At 39.0% G+C, this 25,408-nt stretch overlaps 1 protein-coding gene and 1 long non-coding RNA gene across 2 annotated transcripts in view; both read left to right on the plus strand.

Annotated features, from left to right (window-relative positions):
- Positions 1 to 10,034: 10,034 nt before the first annotated feature.
- On the plus strand, positions 10,035 to 14,963 carry LOC131220424 (uncharacterized). Its single transcript, XR_009158574.1, has 4 exons — positions 10,035 to 10,183; positions 13,942 to 14,545; positions 14,638 to 14,716; positions 14,828 to 14,963. It is a non-coding gene; the product is annotated as an uncharacterized LOC131220424 (long non-coding RNA).
- Positions 14,964 to 17,536: 2,573 nt separating this feature from the next.
- The window catches only part of LOC131221167 (E3 ubiquitin-protein ligase RGLG4-like), a 30,386-nt gene continuing 22,514 nt past the window's right edge, over positions 17,537 to 25,408 (plus strand). Inside the window, exon 1 of the mRNA XM_058216336.1 lies at positions 17,537 to 17,869. Coding sequence (XP_058072319.1) covers positions 17,690 to 17,869 — 180 coding nt within the window. The 5' untranslated portion in view covers positions 17,537 to 17,689. The remainder of the gene's footprint in view (positions 17,870 to 25,408) is intronic.

Below are 25,408 nucleotides of genomic sequence, written 5' to 3' on the forward strand. Positions count from 1 at the left end.
TTCTTAGTAGGATCCCACAATCTATAACCAAACTTTTCATCACCGTATCTCAAGAACACACACTGCCTGATCTTCATATCAAGCTTAGACCTCTCGTCCTTTGGTACGTGAACGGATGCCCTGCATCCAAACACCTTGAAATGACTGTACGATGGATCTTGTCTAGTCCACAACTTTTTAGGTACTTCTCCATTCAATAGGGCTGATGGGGACCTGTTTATCAGATACACTGCCATGTGCATTGCTTCTCCCCAGAACGTCTTAGGTAACTTCGGATGGGATAACATGCATCTGACTTTCTCAACAATGGTGCGATTCATTTACTCAGCCAAACCATTATACTGGGGGGTCTTGGGAACCGTCTATTCATGCCGTATACCTAGGGACTTACAATACTCATGAAAGTCATCGATATATTCACCACCATTGTCAGAGCGGATGCCCTTCAATGATTTACCTGTCTTTCTCTAGACTATAGCATGAAACAATTTAAACACACCAAAGACCTCGTCCTTGGATTTCAAAGTATAAACCCAAACCCTCCTAGATGCATCATCTATAAAAGTGACAAAATACAATGCCCCACCTAAGATTTTTGTCCTCATAGGACCACAAATATCAGAATAAACCAAATCTAATGCATGCACTTTATTAACATGAAAAGAAGATTTAACAAATGAAACTCTATGTTATTTTCCTGATAAACAATCAATATAGGTTTTGAGAGGTATACTTGTCACGTCTGGAAGGAGCCTAGTACCTGAAGCCCTTTTCACTTATGTGGCCTAGACGCCTGTGGCACATGTCAATAGCTGAATCTTTCGCTGTGTTCAACCCACCCTTACACACACTGATACTTGTCTTGTAAAGGGTACAACACTTCTTTCCTCTGACTGTGATCAACGAACCCTTGATGAGCTTCCAGCGCCCACCAATAAATCGGCTTTCATAGCCATCATCATCCAACCTTCCTGTCGACATCAAGTTGAGGTGAAGGTCTGGAATGTGCTTCACATCCCTAAGAACCAATGTGCAACCCATATCGGTCTTCACACAAATATATCGACTCCTACGATCTTTAATACGCCAGAATTTCTCATCTTCACGGTCCCAAAGTCACCTAATGTGTAGCTTGTTAAGAAGTCCCTGCGTGGAGTCGCATGAAATGAGGCTCCCAAGTCTACACCTAGTTGGTGTCCTAACTCATAGCCATGAGACAAACATCATGATATGTAGAAAGAATAACTACAACGTCGCCATCTGAAGCGACCGCAGTGGAATCTGATTTATCTTCTTTCTTCCTCTTGTTGTTCTTATTCTTATGACATTTATGCTTATAGTGACCCTTCTTGCCACAATTCTGCATTTAACATCCTTCCTGGTACTCGACTTACCTCTTGATTTATTTCGGGCCTTCCCGCCCTTTTTGTTCTTTCCTCTCCCCTGTTCTTGTGTCACAAGGGCCTCTTGCTGAGTAAACTTCTAAGACTTCCTCCTTGTCTCCTCATTGAAGAGACAACTAGTTACCTGTTCCATGAATACCTTTCTGTTTGGCGTGAAGTTACTTAATGTCTCCTAACTATCAGGCAATGAGCTAAGCAATAGTAAGGCCTATAATTCATCATCCAGAACCATCTTCATAGCAGAGAGTTGGTTCAAAATATTGCTGACCTCATTCATATGCTCAGCCACAGAACCACCATCTTTAAACTCGAGATTCACAAGTCGTTGTATCAAGAAAATCTTATTGCCGGTTGTCTTCCTCTCATACAGCCCTTGTAGTTTCAGCCATAGGCTAGCGGCTGAGGTCTCCTTAGACACATGGTGGAATATAGAATCGTTCAACCATTGTCTAATAAACCTCACCACCTTTCGATTTAATTTCTTCCAATCATCATCTGACATATCCTTTGACTTTGCTGATATGCCTTGAATTGGATAATACAAGTCCTTGCAATAAAGCAAGTCTTCCATCTTAGCCTTCTATTTGGTCCAGTTAGAACCATTGAGACTGATCATTCTTGATGAGCCACCTTCCATAATTCAGAACCGATCTCACTCCGTTCAATAAACTTAGCTTTGATACCACTTTGTTGGGGGCCTTGCATAAAACCTTAGGATCTAGCCTCCCAAAAACACTAGAATTATGGGATAATAAAGTAATAAAATAAATCAAAGCATAAACCACACGACACAAGAAATTTTTACGTGAAAAACCCTCAAAGAGGTAAAAACTATGGGACCTTGTCCATATCAACAATCCACTATGAAGTAGAACATTACAACTGATCACAAGCACACACCCCTTAGATTAAACCTTCTTCACTCATGCAGGAGTGGATAAACAATAAGTGAATAAAGAAAAACAGAGAGATCTCACCGATTACGAGGACGTAGAAGTGCTAAGATATCGAGTGCACAATAGATCACCTATATGAGCATAACCTCCCTTCTATAAGCTTTCTCTCTCTTACTCTCTCTCTTTCTCTCACACCTTTGATAGCCTTAAACCCTTTAGCAAACCCTTGTAAAGCTTTAAAAAATCCTCTTGTATTACCTAGAAAGCCCTAGGTACCTCCGATTTATAGTTTAGGAAACTCCCTTTAGCATGGGTACGAAAATTGCCTCAAAATTCCGCAATCTGCACAAAATCGCGGAAGTGAAACTGTGCAACCTCAACTGGTCGAGCAGGGTCCTCGATTGGTCGAGCGGACCCTCGACTGGTCGAGGAGACCCCTCGATTGGTCGAGCAATGTGGAGAAAATAAACTCGAAGTCACTGGATTTCGAGTCGAGCCAGGCCTCGACTGGTCGAGCCAGGCCTCGACTGGTCGAGCCTCACCCTCGACCGGTCGAGCCAGGCTCTCGACCGGTCGAGCCTGGGGAGAAAACCCCATAAGGTCTTACCCTCATTGCTGGTATCGGGGTCACAATCAAGTCATGCTTAACACCTCTTGGGAGTTGAAAGTGGATTGTCTGTAACAAATGGTAGGAGGGTAAATGGGTCGTGCTATGTGATCGAACCCAATGGTTGACAACCCCAAGTATAAAGATGTGATGTAGTAATAATTCGATAAGACCAAAGTTGATCCATAGGAAAATTGGTGAGAATATTTTAATCTAAGAAGAATGGTGGGTTTGGATTTTTAATCTTGCCAAATAGAGTTTTAAAAATAATGATAAAAAAAGTACTAAGGATATAGGAATCCCCAATCAATAGACTTGAATTCAATTCATTTTCTCGAGTTGATAACTTAAATAAAACTGATTCCAATTCATTCTAATCAGAAGATAACACAATAATATTATTTAAAAAAAACATCCAACATAGATTAGAATCATAATAGGCTTAATCTCTCATGAAGATATAGGTAATCACATTGTAGGAAATCGAAAGCACCTAATGTATCCAAAGGCAACAATAGATTAAACAACTTTACAGATTGATTGTTTTCCCAATCTTGGAATTCAATCACATCCAATCACAATTCAATATAAGAACCTTAAATCTCATTGAAGAAACAACTTAAACATCAAATATCAATTAAAAGGCTCATCCCTTAGTCTTATCTAAGATATTGGTCAATCAAAGACATGATTGAACTAAAATTTAAATATAAAAATATAAAAACTAACTAAAACTGAATCATTGAAGGACTCTTTGGAGGCTTCATAACTCCTTACTCTATCCCTTATACCATAATTCTTACCTAAGAAAACTTAAAACACTTTAATAAATAGTAAAAGTTCGCACTGACTTAGAACTGACTCCAATTTACGCATTTTGGTTTCACTTTGGCTTTAGCCGGCTAGGACCTTTAGTCGCACTGAATTTAGCCTTTAGTCTCACCAAAATCACTCTCGATTGCAGATAAGTTTTCTTATTTTGTCTCTAAGTTTTTGTATTCCTTAGGTTGCACCGATCTTGCCTTAGGTGGCACCGAACCTAGCTTCGATTACATCTAAAGTCAAGCCAAATTATCTCCGAGAATCAACATTTGTTGCTAGATTGTTTTATGCACTTTTGGTCAGAACGAACCAACCTTAGGTAGCACCGAATAGTCTATTTATTTTGTTATTTGCACCACGTGATTCTTAATCTTTTCTCCATCTTTTGTACTTGGTTTTCTTAAATCTTTAGCATGTGAATTTTTCATCAATAACTTCTAATTCTCTAAGTCTTCTTTTGATTAATCTTTTAAGCTTTAATCATTCTTCTTTGTATGATTTAATCTTTGTTTCTCAAATTACATTGCATAAACAAACTAGATGTTAGTTTATCAATTAATTACCTTGAATGCATGGAAACTAGTGTAATTAAGGGGATAAATATGCAATATTTGGATATTATCACCATGTCATGCCGGGTTTAAACAGTTCGGACCCAACCATGCCTCTTATCATGCCATGTCGGATGATGTGTTGTGTTGTACCATGTTGTGTCATTTTTAAGAAAGACCTGGCACGACCCATGTCTAACATACTGATGTGTGGAAAACACATTGATATATTGAAAAATTATGCTTTATTTAATATGTGGATCAAATATTATAATGAAGGTTACAAAATTCATCATTGGTTAAGTACATCTCAACTAGGTTGACACCCACTCACCTATGACGATTAATAAGAAGGAAAAAAAAAAGAAAAAAGATTACTTGATAATAATACTTTTTTTTATAAGAAATTTTTTAAAAAAAGCTATAATAAGAAGAAAATATTACATATAATGTTGAATTAAACAATCTGCTAAAATTTTACTTTATTAATTTCATCTCCGAGAGCATCTTCATCCATTAAGCTTTGCTCTCTACTCTCTGCTTTAAACTAATCCCTCTAGAGCACACAACACTCCACCTTCTCTTCTGATAATTTGCTCATGTAGTCATTCAACATGTGATTACCTATGTTAGACGCCGATTCATATACAACTATATAAACTGGAACTGTTAGTAGATCCCTGACCATGGTCGAAAGAACAGTAAAACTAGTCTCACATCCCCTCCACTAGGCCAAAACATTGAAATGAGTGGCTTTATTCGGAGTATGAAAAAAAAAAGCTATTCATTTTAAAGATAAATAGCTTACTTAGAGGATAAATTACTAGATGATCTATATATTCTTCTATTAAGAATAAACAAAGACGGATCAATTCCAATTAATGGTGATGTATGGTGTAAAATTTGTTCCTACCCTAGCACTTAATTGGTCTTGATATTCTTCAAAAAGTTCGTTTTATGTTGTCCTAATAATGGATGTATGGATTAAACTATCAGTATTCATATTTTTGCTACATTCATAAAGAAAAACTTTTAAATCATGTATTTTTATTTTAGGGTCCATAATAAAAGTTAAATAAAAAATAATAGGAATATCTCTCCAATATTTTAAAAAAATTCTTCCATTACTGCACAAATTTCTTGAAAACTACTTATATTTAGGTAATTTGAAAAGTAAACTTATATTATATAAATAGTTTATAATTTGATTAGACATTGGATAATAAATACCAGACAAATATGCGGTTGCATTATAAAAAGCTTGTGAAAACTCTTTTATTATTTTTGCAATGCCCTAATCTATATTAGTTGTCGAATACTCAAAACCTCTACTTAAGCAAAACTCTGTTATTAGATCTTCAAATTCACATAAAGCTTCTAACATTAAAAAAAAGAAAAAGAAAAGAAAAAAAAAGAAAAAAAAGAAGGTAGAATTCTAATAATGTTTAATATCTAATGAATTTTTTTAAAAAAGCATTCTTACTTTTTATTGTGCACATGACTTTAAAGGCTTGATATCTAGTAGGATAAATATATATATATATATATATATATATATGTGTGTGTGTGTGTGTGTGTGTGTGTGTGTGTGTGTGTGTGTGTGTGTGTGTGTGTGTGTGTGTATTGATTGCCTAATACGTTTGATGTAAAGTCTAATAAATGTTGAACTATCTTACACAAGTTTATGATATGACAAGCGCATTGTATATGGAAAAAATTTTCACTAACATTAAGAGGGATATGGTTTTTTAGAAATTCAATTACTAAATCATTAAATGAAGCATTATCTAAATTTATAGAAAATTTTTTATTCTGAATTCCATATTCTATAAGGCTATCGAATATAATCGAATCTATTGAGTATTGAGTAAGGGGACTCAAGTAAAAAAAAAAATGTATTTTTTCTCACTACAAAAAATATGGCTATTAGGAGCGTTTTTAGCACAAGCGGCCACAACAAACCGCCACTGTAGATGAAATGAGGGGCATTTTTATGTGGCCACCCATGTACAAAATAGGCCACTGCTGCTGTTTTGAAAAAAAAAAAAAAAAAACCCCCAAATTAAAGCCTATCCCGCGCGGTGCCCTATCCCCAAATATCCAAAACCGCGTATGCGCGCCTATCCCAAATCCATCGCGCCTCTTCTTCTCCCACCTCTTTTCTACCAAAACCCATCTCCCCTTTTCTCTCCTCCTTGCAATATCCTACCGAAGTCACTTTCCCATTCAATTATCAAGCCACGGCAGCCATATCCGCCGTTGTCCATGGCCGCTGACATCTGCAGGTTAGTTGTTTGAAGAAATGCTCAACCAATAACGTGTACCACTGTTGTACATTTAATCTCTCTGTTTCTTTCATACTTTTTTGGCCCATCCATGAGTGGACTAACCTAATATATGGGAGGGGAACAATCAACATAGATTCACCTCATTAGGAAGGGCTTTTGCAAACTCATCATCTCTTTCCTTGAGGTGGGAATTGAGTGGTTGTGAGAAGCTAGCATATTGGAAAGAGAGTGACAGTTCAGAAAGGTTTGAGTCCTCTTAGGAGAGGTTTTTGGTTTTGGAAAATGCAACAGGACTGGTAACAACAAATTAATCCTTTTGATGTCCATCTTTAATCATTTGATTTTTGATATGATTTTTCTTTGTTTTAATGAATGCAGTAGTTGGCTTCATTTGTAGTATTATTATAGAGGTTTAGCCTCACGAGGATATTTACTGTGTTCAGGAACCTATAATGATGTTGTTGCCCTGTTCTCAAATTGTTTCACCTGGACCTGTGTAAAGCATTTCTCTAACCTATAGGGAAAAACACCTGCGATTTCTCAACTACTGTTTTAAACTGATTTTTGGTGTAGCTGATTGGAAATTCAAAAGATTTTATTTTTGGGATTTTTTATTTTTTATTTTTATTTTTTTTTTAAATTTTTTAAAAAAGTTTGAGTACTGTTTCTGTGATGGGTTTGGCTGAATTCGTATGTTGTTGGATTGTTAGTAACAAAGTCTGATTGAGTTTACTTTGATTCTCTTTTTTCCAATTCGGTTTTGAAAATTTGAATGTTAGACAAGTGCTACTGTGATTTGTCTGGATGTATTTAAGTGACTATTTTGTGTGTTCTCTACACCATAATGAAGGACCACAACTGGTCACAGAAAGTTGTGAGGTGCATTGGACACAGAAAGCTGAAGGAGATCTAATAGTCCAATGCTCCTGAGCTATCCTTGTACCATTTGAACAAAGGAAGGAAGCTGTGGTCCTTCCTTTGTGGATGCCTGAGAAAATCTCCCTAATATCATACAGCCACAAAGGAAGGACCACAACTTCCTCCAAAATATCATATTGACCGAAGAAAACTTTAATTCATTGGTCTTTAGATTTATGACTGACCGAAGTAAAGTATTTGCACTTTTTTAGTCCAAAAATGGAAATGGGTGTGGTGTTTGTAAATCAAAAGGGTGGGTGTAAATAGTTGATCCCTTTCTTCAGAGGATTATTTGTGGAAGAGAAAGGAAAAAAGGAAAGAAAAAAGAATACCAAGTTGAGTTCAATGATTGCCCATGTCTACCATTTTTGTTTTTGGGTGAATTTAGATATCGTATTGCATTTATGTATTTTGTTATATAGGACACGAAGATGGAGCAGGAATTCTAACAGGTTCACTTACAGGATTGTCCATTTTGGCTTTAGTAGTCTAAAATAACTTGTTATATATATATATATATATATATATATATATATATATATATATATATATATATATATATATATATATATATATATATATATATAACTTGTTAGTAAAGAAGCAATTTGATTTGGATTTTTGCTTCTTCTTCTTCTTTTTGGTTTTTGGATTGTTCCAAAAGAAGGTTGCAAAACAAAGGTTTATTTAATTATTTAATTTTTATTTTCAAGTGGTTTGATTTGGGTTTTCTCTAAAACAGAGGCCCTCTGTCTATTTTATTAGTTAATTGATTGTTAGTCCATGATATATCCATGATAGGTCTGCAATTTAACCGCTATGCATAAGACTATGCAGTTCATGATTCTCCACCATAGAAACAGTCATGTTTTCCGTGCCAACCTGGAATTTGTAAAATGGACCTGCTATCTGGTGGAACACATGTATACATCAAATGTTCTATGAATTAAGTTTTCTTAACTATCTATTCTTGTCTACACGTGAGGAGCACATGATTAGCCCATAGACCCGAGTTTTGGGCCAACACATCTAAGTTGTGGCTCCACCCGATGAACATTCAGGATCTCAATCATGTGTGGATCAAGAGTCCCATTGGAAAATTCTGAAACAGATTGGTTATAAGTCCATGAATACATTTCTTTTTCTTCACTATTTGGAGTGCTTCATGTAGCTTTTCCTTGTTTGACTGCAAGTTTGTATTCTTGAGTTGGGAGCTTTGTGTATCATGTCTTGACATCTTCACAAGTTCACATTTTCTTTTTCCTTTTTATTTTGTTTTCCTTGTGTGGATTCATATTTTTACAGATGAATGTGAAGTTTCCTATTAATTGTTGTGGGTGTTTTTGGTGTATGGGTTGTTGTCCATCACAAAGCATACTGAAGCATGGACATTTTCCGCATGTAGTACTAAGTGTAGGAAAATTCTATATCATGCTAAAAAAAAAAAAACAAAACAAAAAACAAAACAAAACAAAACAAAACTATGGACCTAGCTTGTATAATAGGAAGCAGCTTGATTTTTCTATAGAATATTGATGTCATGTTTGGATGAACCCGTTTGAAAATGATTAAACCATTGGGAGTGAAAGGCATTTTATCCCTTGATCCCATCATCTAGATGTTAACATCCAGTCCCCACATAAAAATAGCAAAGACCAGTTTTTTTTTTTTTTTTTTTTTCAACTAGCTATGGAAATGGGTATTCCTTGTTGTGTTAGAAATTGCTACTTAATGATGAATGTAATGCTTGTTGATTATATTGCTTGTTGATTTTTATTTATTTATTTATTTTTTTAAGTCGTCATCATCATCTAAGCCTAAGCCTTTATTATAGCTAGTTGTGTTAGGCTTTGTCACAAGCTGAAATATGTTCAACTAATGCTCATCATGACTTGAAAAAGTAAAGCATGTAGCAATTTTGCTATACAACATTGATTTCTTTGTGACATTCATGAGGAAGTAGGACTTATTTCATTTGAAAAAAAAAAATCTTCTTGAAAAAAAGCATACTACTAGTCATTTGTTATGGATCTCATTTCTTCCATTTGTAGATCAGGGACGGGTGTGGTTCTCTACATAGAGAAGGCATCTTCTCAATCCGGTGTAGTTGGTGTTGTGGAAGTCGTTGTGATCGTACAAGTAATTAAAAAAAAAACCCTTATTTATAGATTTATTGACTGAGTTTTGATCTGCCTGATTTTTGGACTCTTGTCCTAATGTAAGCATGAGAAATAATTGGACAGAGTGGTTTGAACATGATATGAAAAGAAGGAAAGAGATAAGTGTCTCTAATTACAGTTAATAATTGTATCTAGGTTCATCAGAGATGCATTTATATGAACAGATCAACTGAGTTGTTGAACATCTAATTACAATTTATAGTTGTTAATTGATCTGTCTTTTTCTCTCTTTTCCCCTATTTCTTTTTAGTTCTAGGCATCACACAAAGCTAGATACTCCAACTGGTTAGAAGTATACTGGATATTAGATGCATCATAAACCTATTGTTTTGAAAATGTAGGTTGAAACTGACAGGGAAGCAGGAGGAAACAAGGAATCATTAGCGAAGTTTAAGTCCAGCTAGTCTTTTAGCCATTGTCTACTTATAGAGACCTAGAAGCGTTAGCGTAAGAACAGATACAAAGCAATAATTTATTTATTTGTACGGGGTTTTGACAAATCTCTTGATGTGGATCAGGTGAAGTTCTATAAATCCCTTACCTTTATGAGTGTATGCTGTGCTTGTAGTAGGTTTTGTACTTGGGAGTACTTCACTAGGGGTGTTAGACAGATTTTTATTATTATGCATTTAATCTGTTTAAGTTGCGCAGTCTGAAATTCTCTGAACATGGAACATGATCACACAAGTCTGCTGAAAAGAAAGAGGCCGATGTATATATGTACAAGTCCAAAAATAAATGGGTCGCACCAAGACGTTGCCCAATCAAAACAACAAAAGAATATAATATCCAAAAGAATGAGACTGAGCCCATTGCCCAGCCATCCTATCTCGCCCCTCAAGCAGGCGGCGAACCCTCCATCAGCTAGAAGTATGATAGCTCGACCTCCTCGTCCAGGCTCAGCTCGCTAGGCTCTTCCAGTCCCGAGTTACCTGCATCTATAAAAGGGTCTGGTTGGTGTTTTAAAACACCGTCCCAGAGTGGGAGTGAGTGATCAACTCAGTGGGTGCTATTAGCCATAAGTTGTAACAAGCATTAATTATAATAAGAATTTAATGAAAAGTAATCAATCATAAACATCTATCTAATCTTGTTAATGTGCATGCATGTAGGAATGATACGATGTATGCCCTCACCACAACGCTCCCTCGTGCGACAACATCTAACGATCGCCAATGCCAACACTCCCTCAGTGCGACCTCGACTGCCGAGTCGCAACCTAACTAATGCGATGAAATGCGCTCGTGCTAGCCGAGTTATTAGTTAGGTCCATTCATCCAGCAGATTGGGGAAACTGGTACACCCCACCTATTAATGCCCTGATCTGAGTGCGAGGCCAAGGCCTCCCAATTCGTGAGGCCGAGGCCTCATGGTCCGTGATCCCGTCGGGTTCCTCATCCCCAACTTCAAGCACATGAGGAGTGCCAAGAGAAAGGGATCACTCGCGGTCACTACGGGGAGGCGCGGTACCCCAGCGTAGGCCGACAGCTCGGACACAGTGTCCCATTCCACCATGCCCGGCTCACGAGGCTGTGGACCGATTTCGAGTGGGTTGTTGTTGGGCTACAATGGTTGTGGGGAGTCCCAGGTTCCATACAAATGTGAGCAAACAGGGTTAACAATCGTGGTTGGCCAGACAGTAGGCTAGACCGCACGAGTCCAGGCAAGCGCATGGCGGAACGACATCGGGTGCAAGCAACCCACGTAGTCTAACTACAGTCGCCCACACACACTCGCACAAATCCGTGGGTTTAGCCTCAAGGCGGTCCTACCAACGAGACCGCCTTAGCTTTCCTCGTTTCCTTGGCCAACCCTAGGGTTTGATTGGTGGTCCACAATATGTCAACGGACAGGGGTATCAATAGGCAAAATCGTAATCATGTTCTCTCACCTCAATCATATAAATCAGACTCATCTAATAAGCAAGTTAACACAGTTTATGAGCAATGGTGCATGTGTTGTGTGTGTTGGTGGGGAAGTTGCTCACTTCCTACAACTCATAGAAACAACAACATGAGAATTGATAAGGCACATATACTTTAAGGCATCATCATACGAGCAACCCAACAAGTCATCCACAAGCATTAATCAAAATTCAACAAGTCATATGAGAAGCAAGAATAGCATCATGTGAGGGAATCAAATAAAACATACAATTCCATTCCATTAAAATAGACATAAATTCCTAAGTTTTCTCTACACTCTCTAAATGTATCAACCAAGCAATCATAATCATTAAACTCATATTGAAATTGGTGCTAGGCCACTTAGGAGTAATATTCCGCACCTATGGCTCGTTGGAGATTCGGGAAGACGCCCTAGGAAAGAGGGCCTTTGGGCCGATCGGTCGGAATCCCTAAACCAAGCTATTGCACGTTAGAATTTCAAACCAAACCCTCCTTGCTACATGGATTTCAAGAAGGATGGGTGAAAACCTCACCTAGGCAACCGCGGAAGTCGTTGAAGCTAAGGAGAGGAGTTTCTCCTTACAAGAGAGGCAACAAGTTGGAAAGGTTGGCTTTTCTTGGGGCCCCACCTTGATCTAGGGTCCCTCAAATCTCTTTCTTCTCTCTTTCTCCTCTTTAATCTCCTTCACTCTCCTTCTCTCTTGATGGTTGTAGCAAATGGGAGAGGGATTTATGAGGGATAGGGTTTATTCTCTAGACTTGGGCCTTTTGGCCTTAAGTTCCCCCAAATTCCCAAAATAGCCTACTAGGTCTCCCTTTTGAGTTGAAGAGGCCCTAACACTCCTTTGGCCACCAAATTTGGTGGGTAGGTGCCCTATGGCCCAATTGGGGCCCGTGTAAAATTTGGGAACAAACGGATGGACGATTGTGGGATTTGAGTCAACGGCTTTGACCTTTAAACGGCCCTGTGGGGTCCATTCTGGTGATTTGAGTAATTCTGGTGGTCCTCAGGCTATGAAATTTCTAGGATGGGTGCTTCATGGCCCGATGGAGGGCCACGCAAAATTTGGAGACGATCGGACCAGGGATTTGATCGTACGGGTCCGATTTGTGATCGACGGTCACCGACCCACGATCGGGTCCCAGAGTTGGTGGACGGGTGTAGGAAAATCCATTAGACCTTCACGGTAAATATGGAAGAGATCCGATGGTCAGATAATCTGGAATCTTGGTTCCATTTGCAAGCGCCAGATTTGGTCCTGGCATGGGTGGGGTGCATTTAGTCAGTGCCAGATCCCACTTTTAGGTGTCTGCCGGGTCCGCGGTCCGCGATGGACCACAAGCCTAGTGAGCTCTATCGTTCCCTAAATTATTAGATTTTTCTAACCCTTCGGCGTTGCGGTATAGCCCGTACGGGCTGTTGCTCAATGTAAATGGTCATCCAGCTTGGCGGCCCGCACTCGGTCTTGCCAAGGCCTGTCTAGTTTATTCAAACGGGCTAATTCTAGGCTAATTAGTTTATGGTATCCCTGCCATGAATGTTTTAAATGTTCGGTCCTGCGGAAAATCCTACGTGGACGCCTCAGGACACGGTACCGATTGGACGGGATGTTACAGTATGCATGTGCTTGTAGTAGGTTTTGTACTTGGGAGTACTTCACTAGGGGTGTTAGACAACTTTATCTGAAGGAATACTACTCTTGGACCTGCATCCATGGTCATTCACATGTGTAGAGTCGGCACATGTGCATGGTCCAAATTTCTTTTGTCCTTTTTGTCCTCTTTGTTTGTTGGTAATTTGTCTGTTATACCAAATCTTGCTAGTGACATTTTCGGCCACTGACCAATGAGCTTACTTGTACAAACTGAAAATTGAAATAGTACTCTGTAATACTTCAGAAAGAACAATGTATAATACATGTTGTACATCATGCGTACCAACTATTGGATGAATTACCTCAATAAAGAACGTTTTGTATGGATCTCACTTGTGGGACCATCTTTCTCTATCGATGAATGGGCACACATGGATGTATGGTTGAAGACTATACCATTGATGCCCCTTTGGATAAAAGTAGAGCTGGTCTGACCATTTAAACTTTTCTTTCATCATTATGTGTTTTTACACCTTATAGATTTGATGAACTTTAACTATTTTTGCTTTTAGCCCTGTTTGAGGGATACCATTTCGATGATAAAAATGCAATTGCTAGAGTAATTTTTAATTTGTCCAGATACATAAGGATCCATCAGAGGGATGTTTCAGATCATCAAAATATACAATCATGTGTGCTTGGCTTGTCCATAATTGCTTGAGCCGAGAAATGAACCTCAACCAATAATTATCCTTATATCGAATGCTTACACAGATGCATTGAGGTCGGAAAGCCTCGAGCTTGTGCAACCCAGCTATCTTACAATCCAACACAGGCCTGGATAGAAGGTGTGCAATATCCAAGCTTTCCATCAGGTGTTTCCCCACTACTTGATGCCACGGTCCAAAAATCAGGCAAGTCCACTCCATGTAAGGATCACTAAAAGCAAGGGCCCCACACCCTTGGCTTATTATTATATTTTTATTTTTCTTACCAATCTTCATTGCTTCAATATAACGAAGGGTTTCCATAATGTTTGACTTGTATCATGTATTTATCTTTGGTTGTAAGATGCTTATTCAAAGTGGAGGTAACTATATAGAGTGTAGGCTCAGGGGTCCACAATGTTTACATGGATGCATGATCAAAGCCGCTCATCAAGTACAAGCCACTATATGACTTTCCTTGTGCTGAATTTAGGTCCATCCATATTGAGTTACATGCTAGTTAATGCTTCTGTAAAAAGGCTCATATTGAGTTGCATGCTATGATGCTTATGTTGCTGTTTTATCCTTGAAGAAAAAGGGAAGAAAAATCTGTCCACATATTTATAAAAAAAATAATTCCATAACTATTCTCCTCCATCTGCTAGTTGTAGGTATTTATGGTTCCTTTTATTTTATATCAAATTTATTTTTTGGTTATTTTATTTTGTTTTGTAAACTTTTGTCTTTGCATTGGTAACTGAAGGTGGAGCATTCAGAGTGGAGCATTAGTAACAGAGGGGGGCTTTGCTGCTTCATATGGGGATGGATATGGACTTCATTCGGTATGGTTGTTTTTGCAGAAAATATTTATGGCTGAAAATTTAATTTTAGATAGTGTAACTCAGATTATGAGTGTATATACTATTTTATTACCTGACCTCTATGCATGGCAGGGTGGTGCTGACAAAGGTCCTCTATATGGCATGATTTTTGGTTCTTGGGGTGCATTTGAGAAGTCTCGCCTCGGGCGTCGCTGAAGTTTGTTGATTTTTTATTTTTTTTCCTTCTGTCTCAATCTATAAATCTTCTGTCCATTATGTAACTTTTCATTTTCAGGCCCCCTGGAAATGAGGCTGGTTGTAAATGATTAACAGGTTGTGTTTGAATGCTAATTTAATCTTGTAAAGGTCTTTTGATTTAGAAGATTTAGCATAACAAAATTTTTAATTGTTTCTATTATTTTTTCTTTTACATTGTAACTGATTTACCGGCGTTTTAAACAGATTTTATCAGCGTTTTTAATCTCTCATTAGCATTGTTATAGCTTTCTACCGGCATTTGTTGTTACTTTTAGCGGCGTTTGTTGCCAAATTTACGTGCGTTCCTCATATCTTTTAGCGGCAATTTTTTAAGTTTTTAGCGCCGTGTCATTTTTGGCGCTTCATATTATTTTTACCGGCGCTTTTACAATTTTACTCAGAGTTGCCGGTAAATATAATAAGCGCCGGTAAAGGCAAACTTTAGCAGCGGCCGCCAAAAATGCCACTAAAAATGGATGAATGCCACGTAGCCGCCCGACCGCCGGTAATTCTTATATCGGCAGTTTTGGACTTTTAGGGGCGGTTTTGGCCGCCGGTAATGCCTATTTTTCTTGTAGCATCTTTTCTATAATTTTCAATTTGAATCTCTCCAATGAGCAGTTACACATATATAACCTAAATCTTGATTGGAAGTCCTTAAGTGTAAAGTTAGACTTATTTTTTCATGAATATTTATAAAAGCTTTAATTAAAGCATCCTTCTCTTTTTTAAATAGTTTTAAATCATCATTTCTAGTTATATTTTTTGAAAAATTTAAAAACTGAGGGATAAAAAAATTTCAAATAATTTATTAGAAATTCTTATTTTCTGCAAAAGTAAGTGGTTATTTAGTTTTAATTATAAATTTGTCGAGTTATAGTCAAGCATTTGCTTGGTTAAAACTAAATGTAGACATGCTACTCCCTTCGGAGGCTTTAGTAATTTTAGTTTCTTTAGAATTATATATATATATATATATATATATATATATATATATATATATATATATATATATATATATATATATATATATATATATATATAATAAAATATATATAAAAAAGTTATCTTAATTATAGTAAGAGTGATGGAAAATGGTAATTAATTATATAATATTATGATTAAAAGATAAAATAAACAAAATTAAATAAGAAAGTTATGAAACTTTGATAACTTAAGGTATCAGAGAAATTGAGATATTCAGAACCTAAAAACTTGAGATTTTTTGAGCTTCTGAATTGAGAAGCATGAGACCTTCAAGAAATTGAGACCTGTGGACTTGATCACTTGAGAGCCTAAGAGCTTGAGAGCTTATGTAATTAGAGAACCCGAGAGATTTGAGAGAGAGAGAGAGAGAGAGAGAGAGAGAGAGAGAGAGAGAGAGAGAGAGAGAGAGAGAAATGTAATTTAATAGCTTTGGAGAATGGTGTGATCTCATTTTTTATAGTTTTGTAAATGTAGATAAGCAATTTTACTCATAAATTAGGCATTTTATGGCTATTGGGAGGAAGGTAAAATGGTCAATTTCACAAAAATAACCATTTAAGGGTTGTGTCAAGCCGACCATTTATTGTGCCAAACTGCCATGCTGCGAGTCCTGCCTGATATGCTTAGTGTGTGTTTGGCCGGATGGATCCCATGGGACTAGGAGGGATGGGATGGTAAAATGCCGGGATATGCCAAACGAGCCAAACAGACCCGATGAACTTGTCCCAGGATATAGCAAACCCATGGATCTTAAATCAATCCACTGACATCACCATCATTACCTTAAAATTGATCCCATCCTCCCATCCCTCCTAAACCCGTTCAATCGTGCCTAGGGCGTGTTTGGTTGGACGGATTAGAAGGGATTGGAAGGTAAAATCCCGGGATATGCCCGGCGTGCCAAATAGATTCGGTGAACTTATCCCCGGTTATAGCAATCCCATGGATCTTAAACCAACCCAATGACACCACAATCATTACCTTAAAATCCATCCCATCCCTCCTAATCCCATGGGATCCGTCCGGCCAAACAGGCCCTTAACGGGCTAGGACATTGAAGCCCGGCACCACCAGCTAATTTACCAGGCCATCCCATTTATTTTACCGGACCAGGCCACGTTGTGTCATGGGCTTGCGGGTTAGATTTAAGCCCGTGACCCTGGGCACAGAGATATTCCTATGATTGAGGTTGTGTGGGGCCCACAGAGAGATGTCTGTAACAAATCCTCTCCGTCCATCTGTTTTGCAAGGACATGATTCTAAAAATCGGATCCAAAACTCATGTGGGCAATAAAGAGTGAAGATTGAATGCCTGGGTGTGACAGAAGCTTCGTAGGATGATATTTTTTCCTACAGTTTATACGAGTGGTAAAAACCATTTGAGCGGTTTGGATGGTATATAAACATCATTTTCAGTTCTAGAAAGATTTTAACGGTGGACGTTTCCGTTTTCATTGTTTCGTTAGCATGGCCCACCTGAGTTTTGGATATGCCTGATTTTTATATTCCTATCTTATTGTGATCTTTCAAAGCAGATGGTCGGAGTGGATTTGTACGTACATATCTGCGGATCCCACACAGCCCCAGGCACAGGTATGTATATATATATCTATGTGCCCGGCGTACCCCATAGGCAACCCGCTTACGAGGAAATCTGATTCTGGTCGAGGATCATAGAATTTATAAACGCCTCTCGCTTTAGTCTTTACGTCTCCATTTCGTTTCGAATTTTGGGTATCTGTTCGAGGCATGGGAAATTGTGTCGGACAGGGGGTACAAGAACGGAGCGTAAGCAACGGAGGAGGAGAGAGGAGGAAAGCTCCGCCGACGAGGAGCACGTCCCATTCGTCTTCCCAACATGCCCAATCTCACCTTCCGAAGCTCAGCAAGTATGCTTTCATTCCTGACAACTACCACACTCTCGATCAGGTTGGTCACTCCTTTACTCCTCTTCATTATCATCATCGTCCGTTTTCATCCTCAGCATCATCATCATCGTCCGTTTTCATCCTCAGCATCATCATCATCATCATCATCCGTTCTTTTTTTATTTTTCTTTCTGATGGGTGGGCCTTTGGGTGCGTGGATGATCATTTACGGCGCTGGACGCGTGGCCCGTGTCAGTCGCGGTTGTTTAGGTCTAGAATACGCCGGTAGAGTGGAAGCGGATTGCGTCCATCCAACAGCAGAGTATCAAAGTTTTCCTCCGGCGGGTGGTCCATCACCTGAATAGGATTGCGGACGGAGTTTGGCTGGTGAGCCCTCACCAGCCAACCACCAGCTATATAGAAGCTCCGTGGCTCCAACGTTAGCGTTTGTGTTTTATCCACGCTGGTGACATATTTTTCCAACTCATTTTAGAGAATAAACAAAAATAAAAAATAAAAAATCCAAGGCTCAAGTAGCCCCACCAGCGATAAACGCTTATCAAAACTTCTCTGGAGCCACTGATGGGGCGTTTGGCGTGTTAGATGAGATTAGGTAGTATGGAATTGCATTTGGTCCAGCATCCAGCATTTATGGAAAAGGTTGGGATTAGGTGAGATGAAATTTCATTTATCAGATTTCCATGGAATTGCATTTGATACCATACAGGATTTTTGTGGATTTTGAAATCCAGTAGACTTGCAGGCTCCACATTGATGCATGTGTTTATCCATGCCGTCCATATGTATACACCGTTTACATGTAACATTCTGAGTATATATGCGTACAAGTGAACAATGTCCATTCTAAATTTGGTCAGTTGATTACAATTCCATGGTTCACCAAATATGATGTTGTTTAACCTGGTGTTTCCTATAGCAAAATTTTTATTCCAAACATGTGATTGGAGGACTATAATATGGTGGAATTTCAAGACATGCAATCATCCAGCAATAATGATATTAATCCCGTCTAATACCGTGAAGCTTTGAATTAAGCTGATATTTGTATTTTTCCCTCATCCATATGTGTGAAATTATGAATAGGTTAGATGGCAAATAAACATCGTTGTGGCTGTGGGCCCTGGGAAGATTTTAATGGTTTAAATCATTATCCTACTGTTTTCTTTTCTGTAGAGTGATCAATCTGAGCTTCAGATATGCTTTAATTTTTGGTTCATGCCCTGAAATGAGCTGGAAAAATGGATGGATGGTGTGGATAAAATATGCACGTCATAGTGGGACCCACAGAAAATTGACATCAGCTAGCAGGTTTGTGTTGGGGTCACGGCCAAACAGCCTCCATAAGTACCATAATGAACTCTGTGGGACCCACGGTGATGTCCGTGTATTATCCGCGCTGTCAATCTTTCTTATAATGTCATTTTAGGGTATAAGCCCAAAATGGAAGCATATCCAAAGCTCAAGTGGACCACACCACAGGACTAGGAGGAAAATGACGTCCACTGTTTAAAACTTTCTATGGCCCATGGGATTATTTATTTGTCATCTAACATGTTCATAAGCTGATACAGACATGAATGAAGGAAAAACACAAATATCAGCTTGATCCAAAACATGAAGCTTTCAACGCTAGGTTTTCAACTCACACTGTTTCATGTTGGTCCATTTCAGCTTCGTATATGCTTCATTATGGGTTCATGCCCTCAAAATGAACTGAAAACATGGGATGGTCAGAGAGGATAAGACACATACATGACTGTGGGCCAACAGAATTTATTCGCTGCGCAATCTGCATCCCACTACAGTCACGCATGTAATTCACTGATGGGATGATCCTAGCCATCCGAATCCAGTTGTGGCTACAATCTTACGGCCCATGTGACGTTTGTGCTACAATATCCACGAAACGGTGGGCGTACGGATGGGACTGTCTTATACAGAGGGTTGCTACAGCCGAGTTAGTTGTGGCAAAGTGACGCTGGAGTCTAGTCGTACCTGTCTCGTCACGTGAGACACGTGCTGAGGTGCCACGACCAATTTACCCACCAGGACCGGATTAGGTGTGACCCGGGTAACACGTTTGTTGGCGTTGTCCTGTCCGTGATATATATATATATATATAGGAAAAGGTTCTGTGCGAGGTCGAGCTGTGTGGGCGATTATCAGATGTACGGTGTTGATGTTCGATCTACATTATGGTGACCCCACATAGAACGACCTTATGGGAAGTTCCCATGAGCTCCATTGTCCATTTTTTTGCAAACTCATTTTAGGGCGTAAACTAATAAATGAAGTATATCCTAATTTTAAGAAGACACATCACAGAATACAGTGGTGATTGAGGAAGCAATATAGCTGGTGTGGGTATGAGTCGTGCGAAGGGGAGGCAGATTGGCAGGTGTACCACACACGTGGGTAGACGGTTCAAATGAGATCAAAGTTACATGGCCCCAAAATGATGTATTTATTATATCCGGTTCATCCATTTTTTGAGATCATGAGTTAAAAAATGAATCATATTCAAAGCTCAACTGGACCACGCCACAAATAACAGCGGGGATAATGATTTTCACCGTTAAAGCATTAATAGAGCCCACCATGACGTTTATTTTTCATCCAACCTGTTCATGGGGTCACAAAGATCTGGATAAATAGAAAAAACAAATATCACATAGATCCAAAACTTCTGTAACCCCGAAAGGGTTTCAATGGTAGACATTCAATTCCCAGCTACTTTTTGCAGTGTGGTTCACTTGATTCTTAGATCTATCTTATGGGTCAACCCTTACGAAGAGCTCACCAAATGGATGAACGGTTTGGATTATTACATACCTCGTGATGGGACTAACAAAACTTCCTGACGTCAACACACCACCTACCACTTCGGTGATTGGAGGCCCAGCATTTAAAACTTCTTTATGGGCTACAAAAGTTTTTTACAAGGCTTTGTGATTTCCCATCATTCAGATAAGAACTTATGAGCAGGTTGTATGTAAATAAACGTTGCCAGGCCCTCGAAAGTTTTTAACTGTGTGGCAAGTGTTCAATGACCACTGTTTCCAGTGGTGAGGTCGACTTAATATTTAGATGTGTTTTATTTTTGAGACCATGCCTAACATGATCTGAAAAAGAAAAGAAAAGAAAAGAAAAAAAAACACTAATGAAGGGCGTGGATATTCGACACATACATCAAGGTGTGCCCGGCGGTCATAGCAACACCCACGCACGTGTTGCCCAGGTGACACGTGAGTTGCCACCATCTCACTGACTGGACGATCGGGATTGCCTGAACACCGTGAAAGATAGTTCCCTTAGTTGGAAGATGAATGTTATAACATTATTTTATAAATGAGGTAGATTCAAAACTTAAATGGACTACACTACAGGAAACAGTGGGAACGAAAATGCTCACCATTGAAACCGTATGGGGGCCACCATGACGTCTATATGTTATTTAAACCATGCATATATAAGTTCAATCTAAAGAGGATGAACTGATAACAAAAATATTAGCCTAACTCAAAACTTCTGTCCTCATAAAGATTTTGATTGTAGGCTTTGATTCCCACTAAGAATGATTCTTAGAGTGTGGTCTGAGTTTTGGATGTCTGATAATCATATTTTATCATGTCCTAACATGTGCCCAAGAAACTGATGGTCCGGATGGATTTCTTAGGAACATTTCGTACCTTCCAACTGCAGGAACTTCCCGTGGCGTAGGCAACTCACCTCCAAAGTAGAGGGAGGGGGATTGCATAGGACGTCTACCCCTTTGGGGCCCACTGTGATCCATTTCGCTATTTCATTTTGGGAATGAGCCCAAGCATGAGGCAGATCCTGCAGTCATGGTTCCGGCTCTGCGTCCTGACTAGAGCACCTGAAACATGCCTGTCCAACCTTCACAACAAATGGATGCGGATTGAGTTCTTTACGGAAACGGATTGGCTACACCCCCTGCCACCAGCCATTAGCTGATGGTCGATGCTCTGTGGGCCCCACCATGATGTATGTGTTTCATCCATGCCGTTCATCTAATTTTCTAAATCATTTTATGGTATGAGACCAAAAATGAGGTATATATAAATCTCAAGTGGACCACATTACAGAAAAAAGTGTTGAATGAACGTTGACCATTAAAAACTTTTTAGGGGCCACGAAAGTTTTGGATCAAGCTGATATTTGTTTTTTCACTTCATCTGGGTCTGTATGACCTAATCAACATATTGGATGTCAAATAAACAGTACAGTGGGCCTTAGGAGCATTTAAATGATGGATATCCAATCACTATTGTTTTCCTGTGGTGTGGTCCACCTGAGGTTTATATCCCATTATTTTTGGGATAAAGCCCTAAAATGATCTGAAAAATGGATGAACGAAATGGATGAAATACATACATCATGGTGGGGCCCACAGAGCACCGAACACCAGCCACAGGGGATGGTGGCAGGGGGAGTAGCCAATCCGTTTCCATTCTACCCCTAGTTGGAGGGACTTGATCCATGCAGTGGCTTTGTAGGAGCTACTGTGATTATGTTTTATCTACGTGGTCCATCCATTTAAATATATCATTTTATAGTATTAGCCTAGATAGGAGGCAGATCCATGGCTCAAGTGGAGCAGACCCCGAGGATTAGAAACTTCTTAAGATGATCAAGTGGAGCATGCAGGATTAGAAATTTCTTGGGAAGGTCTATGTTACCTTAAGAGTATTTGGGCATGCCTCACAAGAGTTTCAACACGAGTTGGTTCCAGTACCCATTGCGGTGAAATCACTGTAGTATTAGTGGATGGGTGTGTGTGAGTATGAGTGCGTGTGTAAAAGTAGACACCAGGGTGGGCCCTAAGATGGTTTAAACGGTGGCCTTGCATCGGCCTCCCTTTTGGTCTCATTTTAATATGTCAAAATAGATGGACAAAACACAGACGTTACGGTGGGCACCACAAGTAACTACCTGGACCAGCCAAGACGCAATCTGCATCCACAGCGAATGGCCATCTCAGGACAGCAGGCGTTACCTTTTAAGAGAAGAACTTTGGTACATGTAGAATGTGCAGATCACACAGTAGGCGCTTGGAAATTATTTCTAAATTGCACGCCCACCATGCGCGGAATTCAAATTGAATGTTCCTATTTCAACCAAAAAGAGAAGAGGTATCTGCGACCATCCAAAACTCAGGGGAGCTATTTACAACTAATTTTAACGGATTATACCTTTATACGCTGAGTGGCCCTTGGTAAAAAAAACAAAGGGGGTTTTTTTTTTTTTTTTATTTACCGTATACACTCAGCTCCAAGAAAACCTTCCTCTTTTTATCTCCAATGATCTTTTGTGCTTTCTCATTATTCTCCGGTAATATATCATGCTTTCCTACTACTCCTTCAGCAGAAACTTGTCTTAGAAAAGTGGGTTATAAGCTTGTATGAGAAGAAAATAAGATAACATGAGATTAAAACAAATATATAGTTTTTCTTTTTTCTTCAAAAATTGTTCGTGAGTTAGACTTTAGGCTCAATTTTGAAAGGTCAGATGATGTTCAAATGAGATGATTTTAATTCTATGTAAAAGCTTGTCGAATTATCTTTCAAATGATCCTAAGGTCACCTTATTCGACCTATAATGAGGGAGTTATAATCATTTTCATGGGATCCTGAGATGTGGAAACGAGACTGAATGGTTCACAAACACTATTATAGACTTTGGCCCCACTTTTAGAAGGTTAAATGGTGTCTAAATGAGATAATTCAAATCTCATTTGAAAGGTCGTCAAATTATTCTTCTAACAAACTCAAGATCACCTCGATTCGATCTGTAACGAGAGAGTTAGGACCATTTTGTGGGATTGCGCCGCAAATATGACCGTATATTAAACATGAATAAAATGTGTACCGAAAGTGAATGTGAGTACACGCTTGCGTTAGGTATGTACTTGCATTCATGTTTGGTTTTAATATTGCACAATCCACCCTGAGTAGTCTATTTGCTGACCACTCTATACTTTTTCTGAAATTTTAAATTCAATAGTTATAGAAGGGGACCGATTTAACAAGTAACGCAATGTGTTAACGGGCTCAGTCTGTATTTCATTGCCCAATCCAACATTACTCATCATGCATCAGACCTCTCCAAGAGAGTTCGATTCATTCGCTTAGCCACACCATTTTGCGTTGATGTGTGGCACATTGTGTTGTGCCTTACGATCCATTCATTCTTAATTCCCCACCCTCATCTCCCCTCATTACTTTCACATTTCGCCTTAACTGTTTTTCAAAGATCACCTTCTATTATTTGAAGTTAGTGAAAACATCAGATTTATTTTTCATAAAATAAGCCCACACTTTTCTAGAATAGTTGCCAATGAATGTAATAAACCATAACGACCCTCTACTAGAAACTATGAACGACGACCCTCCACTAGAAACTATGAGCGATGACCCCTATACATCATAATACACATAATCTAGAACCTCTTTACAAATATATTTTCCAGATTTAAAAGACAACCTTGATTGTTTATCATATTTACAATGCTCGCATATACTAAAATCAATACTTTTAAAAACTTAAATTAAATAATGGTTAGAAAGTACTTTGATGCCCTGCTCGCTCATGTGGTCAAAGCATGCATGCTACATACGTGCAGATGTGGAATTCGCTATGGATGCTACAACTCCACCTGATGAACTACTCATAATCAACTTATAAATGTTTCTATTTATCTGCTCCTTTATGACTATATAGTCCACGTAACCAAACAAGCTCACTACACGTAGCGGACATCACCCGATACTCGACTTCTGTGCTTGATTTGGAAACAGTGGCCTACTCCTTACACTTCCAAGAGATGAGAGAAGTGCCGAGAAAAACACAATAGCCAGTGGTAGATCTTTGTGTAAGAGCGCAACCAACCCAATCAACATCCGAATAAGCACGAAGGTCCAGAGTCGCCATGGAGGAGAAGAATAGTGATCGATCTAAAGTTCCACGTAGGTACCGTATGATGCGTAACACCGCAGTCATATGAAGAGCCCGAGGAGCAGAAACAAACTGATTGATGACTTGGACAGTGTAGGCAATATCAGGGGGAGTCATAGTTAAGTAAACCAGACTCCCAACCAAATGGCGGTATAAGTCAGGCTGTACAAGCAGATCACCATCGTCATGGCCATAATAAACGTTAAATTCTAAGGGAGTTTGAACTGTTTTCTGATCTGTCAATGATGCCAAAGCGAGAAGATCCTTGGCATATTTACGTTGGCTGACCAGGATCCCATATTTAGAACGTGAAATTTCAAGCCCAAGAAAGTATGTGAGATGGCCGAGGTCTTTCATCTTGAAGGAGGATTGCAGAACTTCCTTTAAAGCCGAGATGCCAGTAGCATCGCTACCAGTTAGGAGGAGGTCGTCAACATAGACCAGAACAATGACAATTCCATGAGTAGTGGTGTGCAAAAATAAGGATGGGTCATGACCACTTTGAGTAAAGCCAGCACTCGTAACAACATCTTGAAAGCGTTGGAACCATGCCCGAGGTGCCTGTTTGAGGCCGTACAAGGCTTTCTTTAGGCGACATACCTTA

Source organism: Magnolia sinica, chromosome 12 (assembly GCF_029962835.1).
Source record: "Magnolia sinica isolate HGM2019 chromosome 12, MsV1, whole genome shotgun sequence".
In the NCBI taxonomy this organism is placed as follows: domain Eukaryota; kingdom Viridiplantae; phylum Streptophyta; class Magnoliopsida; order Magnoliales; family Magnoliaceae; genus Magnolia; species Magnolia sinica.